Source organism: Citrus clementina, unplaced genomic scaffold (assembly GCF_000493195.1).
Source record: "Citrus clementina cultivar Clemenules unplaced genomic scaffold, Citrus_clementina_v1.0 scaffold_9, whole genome shotgun sequence".
Lineage (NCBI taxonomy): Eukaryota > Viridiplantae > Streptophyta > Magnoliopsida > Sapindales > Rutaceae > Citrus > Citrus x clementina.
This window is the reverse complement of record NW_006261964.1, coordinates 1,174,935-1,184,116: the sequence shown is the minus strand read 5'-3', so window position 1 is coordinate 1,184,116 and position 9,182 is coordinate 1,174,935. Positions and strand designations below refer to the sequence as shown.

Below are 9,182 nucleotides of genomic sequence, written 5' to 3'. Positions count from 1 at the left end.
ACGGGCAGCAAGGCTACCGGGCCTAGTAGACGAGTACAAAACGAGGAAGAAACTGAAAATTTTGAATTTAAATTAAATGTTTATTGAGGAAAAGAATGATTTTGGAATTAAATTCAGACTTGACGTTAAATGGCGGTGCTAAAAGGAAATTAGAGGGATGCCACTAGTCCTGCTTTTCTTTCTACTATGAACATAATAGTGTTTGTGTGATAAGTCTGAACTACATAATTTTGTTATAGAGATTACATTTAACCTATTTCAATTGTATTAATTTAAAAATTAATATAGGACGACATGGAAAATGTTATTAGCAAATTAATTAATATTAATCTCTCTATATTTATATTTTGAATTTCTATATTCATTTCGGTAATGGCTTCTATTTTTCACTAAAGTTGTTTAAAATAATTTCATATTCTTTCCCACCATATGAAATTCATGTTCAACGTTATATATGTATAGAGAGAGAGAGAGAAATGATTTAGGATCTTGAATTTATTAAAGTCTGAGAAAGATGTTAAACTACAATCATTATATTATTAAACCACGTTGTTTAATAACTTTTCTAGATTTTGGTAAAATCCATTATTCTAAAGTAAATTGGAACATTTATATATATACACTTCAAAAAATTTTGGCACACAAATTGATGTACCAAATTTATTAATGATTTTCTATCTAAAAGGAATTAATCTAAAATAAAATGTTTATCATCAATATCTTAATTTAAATTAAAAAAGCCTAATTTTGAAAATTTGCTTGAGGCCTTAAATTATCTTGAAGAGCGTGAAAAAGTAAAATAATAAAATGCAAATAGAAAAAATGAAATTTTTTTTTATAAACATAGCAAAATCCAAATTACGCACTTTTTTTTTTTATATCTGAAGTTTTAATTTACATTAATTTAAGATACTTTTAAAGTTTGCCTTATTTGTTTTTGTATCTGAATTCTTATTGTAAGATATTTTCATCTAAATGAAAAAATTAAAAAAATTTAACGTTTATTTAAATGATAAAATGTCTGAATGAAATTTTTTTTTTTTACAAACATCGTCATTTAAATATATTTATTTCATACCTATTATGTAAAATCTAATAATCCTTTTTTTTTCTCTAATCAAAAAGATTTTTCTAATTCATTGTAATATTGTAAGTTAGATGTCGTATTAGAATTTCTCTTGATCTCAATTTTTACTTGATATAAAGTACCAAACATACAAGTTCAATTTGAATTTTGGCATATTCTTTTATTATCAGATAACAATAAAAATAATGTTATCAAAATTATTTTCCACAAATTATATATCAAATGATTACCTTATATATTTTTATAACATATAAATAGTATCATACTAGATAAGATCATGAATATATACATATTTAAACTTCTAGATATATATAACACTTTTGAGGGCATAAGTGTTAAAAAACTAGATTTAAAATGTTTTGAATTTATAAAAACAAATAACTTACCACTTATACTCATAAATAAAAGAATAAAAAATAAATATATCATTCAAACATATGGATTTAGATTTTTGTAACATTTAGATCCATTCGGATTTTTTCTTAACCAAGCACATGCTATCAACATATGAGTTAGGGTCAATAAATGAAAAATTAGACATGTTGAAATACAAGTAAGCAACCCAAGAGGGGGGGGTGAATTGAGATTCTAAAAATTATTCAATATTAAAGAAAATCTTAATGCAATTATAACTCAAATTCAAAGTAATAACAATTAAGACGATCACAATATAAAAAGATAAGGGAAGAGAGATTCAAACACGAGATTTTTATGTGGTTCGGCCAACCTTGCCTACGTCCACGCCTCCAAGCTTTCCGGGCTTGAGGATTCCACTAAGCAAGCCTCCAAGGCTTCAAATGCTTACACTTGACTTCCAAGGTGTCAATGAACCTTTACAACAAGAGATTATCCCCAATCTCTTAACCCAAGTGTATCCCAACACTTACAATCACTCAAAGTAAAAGATTACAAACTGTTTTGCCTCTCACAATATATAAGATTACACAATGATGCTTAATATGTGAATAGATGAAGCAAGAATGTGTTCTAAGCTCTATGAAAATTGTATTCTCGAATATTAGCTCAAATGGTCGTGTTGTGATCAACCTTCTTTGAATTTGAATGAGCTTATTTATATTTGGAGCCGAAAATCTAGCCGTTACAAACTGTCGGACAGAAAACGGTTCGCCGTTAACCATAAATGGTTCGCCGTTAACCATAAACGGTTAACCATTTAGGCTGGTCAAAGTTACCGTTGGGCCAGATTTCAAATAAACGGTTTGCCGTTTAGGTTTGCCCTTTCGCCGTTAACTTCCAGAGACCTGCAAGATGAGTATTTGTTATCCGTTTACGCTAAACGGTTAAGGACTTGCGTGAAGTGGCTTCTCTGGACATTATCGGTTAACCGTTTGATATAAACGGTTCGCCGTTTGTCTCCAGTAACCTGCAAAACAATTTAGCCTTATCAGTTTTCGTTAATCAGTGCCAGAGGAGGACAACCTTCAATTCTGGACATTATCGGTTAACCGTTTAAAGTAAACGGTTCACCGTTAAGTTCCAGTAGCCTTTCCATTCTTGGTGATTTCCGTTTTTCATAAACGGTTAGAGCTTTAGGCATTATGTCGCTCTCTGGTGTTAATCGGTTAACCGTTTAAAATAAACGGTTCACCGTTAAGTTCCAGTAACCTTCACATCTTTTGTGTTTTCTGTTTTTCATAAACGGTTAGAGGTTTAGGAAATATGTTGCTCTCTAGCTGTTATCGATTAACCGTTTAAATAAACGGTTCACCGTTTATAACCAGAATTGCATTTTAAACCAGTTTTTGCAGAGAATCTTTTTCTAATTTTAAAGTCCATCTTTTATGAAGCATGAATGGAATGATTACTAAGGCTCTCGTTTATTAAGAAATAGCTCCAATACTTTTATCAAAAATCATTTAAAATTTGTTATCATCAAAATCAATATTATTAACATATTTATGTTAACACATGTGGCTCAAATCATTACAATATTAGCAGAAAACTTAATTTTTTTAGAAAACTAAAACCGATAATTGTCATTGAGTGCATGACTTCATGTGCGGGGCGGCACCCGCAAGATAAATATAGTTGTACACACAAATGAATGCCCAAAAGAAAAAAAAGCGAGAGCTTTTGATAAAATTTCTCTTATTGTTTGTGCCTTTGTAGAGGGAGCCTCAATTTGTGCAATGAATAAGAGAATCATGCATGGGTCTGATTAAATTGCTCTACCAAACAGATAGTATCATTTTGCCAAATGCAGCTCAACACCACCACACCCAAGTGTCTGCATGCTTTCATATTACTCGTTCGGATATAAGATCCAAACCAGTATTTAATTCTAAATACTTGTCTATTGCGTGAAGCTATCGTCCGAGAACGCAGGGGCTGCCATTTCCAATCCCAAAACGACTAATGTTCAAGTCAGTTGCCTTAGTAAAGGGGTGAAAAGAAAGCAATTCTACTCTAAACTGAGAATATTTGATGCCCAGAAAAGTGATGCTTCTAGCATAAGTGCCGTAATCGCCCATCTCTACATATTATACCGGCAAATATATTATATATGAAAAATAAAAGCAAGCACACAGGAAAATATGATCTTCCATCTTTTCATTATACACACATAACCTCCTAACATATTATGCAGATACAGACTTCTGCTTTTACCTAAATTTATCTATTACAACTTATTAGATAAAACTGAATCTCTTCCCTCTTTATGCATAGGCGCAGCTCTGGTCCTAGTATTACGATAGCAATTGCATCACCCCCATCGCCGATAGCTTATAAATAGTCACCAAGAATAGTCGACAGCACCAACCCCTGAACAAACTCACTCTTGCGAGCCTTTTCTTCTTGATCTTTGTCTGATAGCGGTGGCTGTTGCACATGCCTGTCACCATAAATCAGTGTAAGAATATATCGCAACCAACACAAATCTGTTTTGTAAAATTATTACATCCTTAAAATTCGATGCCAATCAACACCCACCAAAGTTAGCATTGCCCACCCTCAAGGACTTCATCAATTTTATCTAAAACCAAATTGTATTATTGATACTCCAAAGTTCCTTCCAGATATAATCTGAGGACACCAGTGCATACACAGGGCATGCCACAAAATCATGCATCAAGATAGCTAAACAATTTTGAATGATATTTCATTTAGTTTCAGATATTGCTTAGATAAAACTTCTAATCCTACACTTCTACAAGCAAAATTTACAAAGCCATCAAACGCCAAATATTCTAATATCTTGTTGCATTGAAAAGAATTAAAAGCAGTAAAACAAATAAAAATGCCTATTGACATACCTTTCGTGAAGGTTCTCATTAGAGCTTTCCTTCACCAAGGTTGGCTCAGTAATCGAAAGTGGTTGCACACTAAGAGGTTCATCAACCTTAGGCGAGTTAAATATAAATGACGACAACAATGGATCAGCCTCTGTATTGGAGGAAGAAACAAAGCATGAAGATCCCCCAAGAAGAGATTGTAGGTTTCCATCTCGTAATTCTTTTCTCAGTAAAGAAAATGTCGAATTTGGTCCACCCCTACGCAATCTCCGTTTGCGCTGAATGTAATCCTACGGTCAAGGAAGACTAGATACTCTTCATCATGGACATATGAGGAAACCAAAAACAAGCAACAAAGAGCGTAATGCTACAACTATACAAATAAACTGAGTGACCTTGATAGGAAAAAAGTACAAACAAAGATTCAATTAATAAATTAAGCAGAAGTCAATAGCAGGAGAGAAAGGTTAATTCACAAGACAAATATATATATAAAGCCAACAAACAGGAAAAGGATATTTTAAAAAAATTCCCATGCTGCATGGTTATGTGGCTAACAATATCCGTTCCAACTCTCTTTGCACAAACAGGGCATACCTGACAGCACAAATTGAACAAAAATTATGAGCAGATATATATGATGTTTTAAAGCAACTAGAAACATAAGATGAAAATAACAGTATTCCGTAAAAATGTTATTTCAAAACCAGCGCACAAGGCTGTGGAGGCCTAATTAACCAATGCTCCTTAAGCATGTTCATCAACCCGCACTACCTAAACAAATACTACCACAAGATATTTTCCAAAATCAAGTTTGCAGAAATGAACCAATTTCTCAGCTACCTAGTGCTTTAAATCTAACCACCAAAAAAAATAAAATTATGCTGTCATGAGAAATATTCATTTCCAATCCACTAAACAAAACCTGGAAGCTCCTTATTTATTGTCAAAGATCCACATTTCTTCTACCCTGACTTCATTTCCGAGTTGTCACAATAAATACAAATTTTACACAAATTGCACACAAATTGCTAAAATCATATTCTTAATAAACTAACTCACAAGTATCACATGCAAATTTCTTTCTTTTTTCTTATAAATTCATAAAAAGAGTAAAGGAAGCATCAATTTAAAGTTTAACCCACAAAGCATAAAACTAATTAATTTGTCACATAGTAATTTAATAATTGAAATTCCTTTTCTAGAGCTTTGGGGTGTATATATATATCTCAAAACTTTACCCCGTTTTTAGCTTCAATCGGATGATCCTCATCGATGTGGCAACAAAGTCCAACAATGTCGAAATCTTCAGCACAAAACGGGCAAAGAAACATCGCATTCAAATCATCGTCGCCGTCCGTTTCATCGTATCCTCCTCCGATGAACAGATCTGTACAAGAATCAAAATTCCAACAACAAAACGAGTCAAACGGTGTCGTACGGCAACATTTCTTTCAATATTTTTGTTCAATATAAAACAAAACAAACAGACCAGATCGAGACTGGTGGTGGTAGCGTCTTGAAGAAGCCGTTGAGTGGCGATTGCTCCACAAATTCGACTCCATTTTTTTCGTTTAAGAAATTAACGATTTTTACGGTGGTGGTGGCAATCGTGTAAATTCGTTTGAAATTGTCGACTTAATTGTAAAGATCTTAATAAACAAAACCCCCCAAGACAAATGAGATGTGAAAGGCCAAGGAAGCAACACAACACAACACAAAACTCTCCTTCCACCGAACTTCCGCTGCGGTGAGCAACTCGGGGGAAGTCTATATGAACAATTTGTTTTTCGGAAATGCCCCTTGACTTTTCTTTATTTTCGTTAAATGCCATTACTTACATGAGGTTTGCATCACGGGGAAGGGTGTTTGTTTCGTCACCCGCGGAATTACACTGGGCCTAAGTCGAATTATAGCACGTGTGGGATTGTTCTAGGTCTTTGAAAATTTAGGAAATTCATGTTAAATAGTATTCGCAAGTCACTAATTGCTCTCGTAGCTCAGTTGGTTAGAGCACCCGTTTCTACTGTCCCGGGTTTCCAGGGCAGAATACGTTCCGCCGGGTGGTTTTTATTTTTTTTGGTAGAGAAATTAATTTTTGTTTCAAAATAAGCAATACAAGTAGAAAATGACTAAACTGGCTACCACCCAAGATAGAGAACAAGGCTGGGTGGTCAATAAATACTAAATATTCAAAAAATGTAAATTAATTTTTTTTTTATCTCCCTACCTTCACAAGATTTAAACTCCTATAAATAAAATTGTTTGAAACTCACTTGTCCAAGACTGTAAAGTAATCTTTTGTTTAATAGATACACATCGTATTCCACATGTTAGGAGTGTAAGTAATGAGTCAATTAAATATTATGTAAATGTTTTTAAATACGTAATTAAATTGACATAAAACAAACACAACTATGAGTACTCTATTATTCATCTCAAAAGAAACTAATGATGAGAAGTCTACAAAGATGAGATTTTATATTGAAGATGATGAATCAAGTGGAGTCATTGTACTGGATCGTCCCAGTTGCTGTTGCACGTTCCAATAATTCGACGCGCTGGAGGAGCATGTAGATGGCTCGTGCACCTGCAAACCAGGATTCGAGGCTCGTACTGTTTTTTGTCTACGACTACGAGCATTGGCATTATAACTTGCGCCATTTTCAAGCGTTTGTTTTTTTTCACTCATCTATTTTTTTGAGGAGTTTTACTCATCTATTTACTTTTTCATTCAGATAATTCCAATGATTTAAAAAGTCAATATTCATGTAAATTTTTTATATTTAATTTCCTTCAATATCTCAACGTCACTTTTATATAATTTGACAAAAGTTTCAAAATATAAAAATTTAAGGAATTATGAGGACTATAGAACAAATGAAAGAATAATTATTAAAGGGGAGAATGATATAATAGTAAGGGAGGTTTCCAGTTTTGCATATTATAATTACTTTTTTTATAATAGCTAATAACTTTCTAATATAAAAAGTTTAAAGGAAAAAAAGGGGATAAATAGGTCATCTATTTGATATTTTATTTTTAGAATAGAAAATATATTTATTTATTATTAGAAATTATAAGAAAAATATTTTATTACTATTTTTTATTCATACTAAAACCTATATTTTTTATTTTTAGTATTTATTTTTATTTTTATTTATTTTTAAATTATTTATTTATTTAATAATAAATATAAATAAAAGTATATTTGAAAACAAAGATACTATGTAAGAATTTATGACATGTGGTCCATATGCTATTGGCTAATTAATTAAATAAAGTGGATAAACTTATAATTATTACTCATTTAATAAGTTGTAAATTAAAGTGTATAACTTATTCACTTATTTGATGGAAGGAAGTAAAAGAATTTATGTTAATTTCACTTGTTTAATAAAAGGAGTTCAAGTGTCTTAAGTTATATCTTAAGGCTAACTATAAAACGGTCCTTAGCTTTAGCCAATTCAAGCTTTACACTAATTTTTTTTATTCATCACAAAGAGGCCGTTAGTGGAATAGGCTAGAAGACACCGTATGTCAACTAAAGTGTGTAGAGAATACAAAGCCTGAACAACTATCATTGGATGTATAATCCTATTCAATATACATAATATTGTAAAGTTATTATGTTAAAAGAGTTATTGATTATTATGAAAATAATAGATGGGTAAATAATATATATTAATTTTAATAAGGGATAAACTAACAATCTCTATATTAAAAACACAAACGTTAGAAAATAACCCCCCCCCCCCCCCCCCCCTCTTCATGCATTATGTGCTCGACAATGTAATTATATGTGTGTTAGAAATAAACTATCATCAACTTTGTGCTTTAGTTTTACGAGAATATAATTTCTTAGAAAATTAAGCAATATTTTTTTTTTATACAAAAACTACATAATTATTCATGTTAATTTTGAATAAACTTAAATAAATATATATACCAATTTATTAAATTACCCAAAAAAAAACCTAATACATGTAATTGCCAATGACTCCAAGCAGTCAATACATGCCTATAGTATCCTGCTCGATACTCCCAATGCATATTTGATATCCACTTGATCAGGAATTGTAAAATATGTTAGAGGTAATATAATCAACTAAAGCATATATGATAAATGTAATTAAATTTAATATAATCAATACTTACATAATAGTTTTTAAAAATAAATATACACATATTATATCATTAATTATTTCTCCCACTTAATTCAGTTAAAACAAGTAAGATAAACACGTGCAGAATCCAACCCAAAAAAAAAATGTATGAACAAGATAACACATAAAAGTTTATTAATTAATTATTTCTTATTCTTCTTTGAATGATGGAAATTAGCCCTAAAAGATGTTTTCAAAAGGTCAGAAAGCGTAAAATTCAGCTCAGAAGTGATTCTCTCGAGGATAGATGCCAGTGAGTTCACATCCGACATGGCTCGATGAGCAGAACCCTCTAATGGAATTCCAAAATATTCCCGCAGTGCGTGCAGTGAAGTCTTTGAAGAAACTGAACCGTTTTGCTTCATCAATTCACGAGCAAGAGGAAGAGTGTCGAGAAAACGCCAGTTGTCAGGAATGTTCATCGAGCAGCGGCTGAATTCTTTTGCTAGAAATGGCACATCAAAACGCCTCGCATTGTGAGCTACAAATATGGCAATCTCTCCAGGTCCAAGCCGACTGTTTACATATTTGATTAATATTGGAATCAAGTCCTCCATCCTGAATAAGAAATCTTACCAATTAATTAATCTATCAAAGCTCAGGTACAAAATTTCGGAAACAAAGAAGATTGAGAGTCCTGTTTGTAACTCTCGTATGTGTTTCAGTTAACGGGGT

At 31.9% G+C, this 9,182-nt stretch overlaps 2 protein-coding genes across 2 annotated transcripts in view; both read right to left on the bottom strand.

Moving 5' to 3' along the window:
- Window positions 1-3,554: 3,554 nt before the first annotated feature.
- On the bottom strand, window positions 3,555-6,112 carry LOC18033477 (protein DEHYDRATION-INDUCED 19 homolog 4). Its single transcript, XM_006419392.2, has 5 exons — window positions 5,834-6,112; window positions 5,583-5,731; window positions 4,861-4,938; window positions 4,363-4,625; window positions 3,555-3,941 (listed from the first exon to the last, which is right to left on the bottom strand). The coding sequence occupies exons 1-5, from the start codon at window positions 5,904-5,906 to the stop codon at window positions 3,833-3,835; spliced, it is 672 nt and encodes a 223-aa protein (XP_006419455.1). The 5' UTR covers window positions 5,907-6,112; the 3' UTR covers window positions 3,555-3,832.
- Window positions 6,113-8,650: 2,538 nt separating this feature from the next.
- LOC18032497 (exonuclease DPD1, chloroplastic/mitochondrial) overlaps window positions 8,651-9,182 on the bottom strand; it is a 1,690-nt gene continuing 1,158 nt past the window's right edge. The window contains exon 2 of the mRNA XM_006419389.2: window positions 8,651-9,065. Within this exon, the coding sequence (XP_006419452.2) occupies window positions 8,651-9,065 (415 nt within the window). The remainder of the gene's footprint in view (window positions 9,066-9,182) is intronic.

What these genes read in the sequence shown, in the direction of transcription:
- LOC18033477 (XM_006419392.2), bottom strand. Translation starts at nt 5,906, where the DNA reads ATGGAGTCGAATTTGTGGAGCAATCGCCACTCAACGGCTTCTTCAAGA. An exon ending in CGATTGAAGCTAAAAACGGG is followed by an intron (nt 4,939 to 5,582) that starts GTAAAGTTTTGA and finishes TTGTGCTGTCAG; the next exon opens with GTATGCCCTGTTTGTGCAAA. An exon ending in AATGAGAACCTTCACGAAAG is followed by an intron (nt 3,942 to 4,362) that starts GTATGTCAATAG and finishes TTATGGTGACAG; the next exon opens with GCATGTGCAACAGCCACCGC.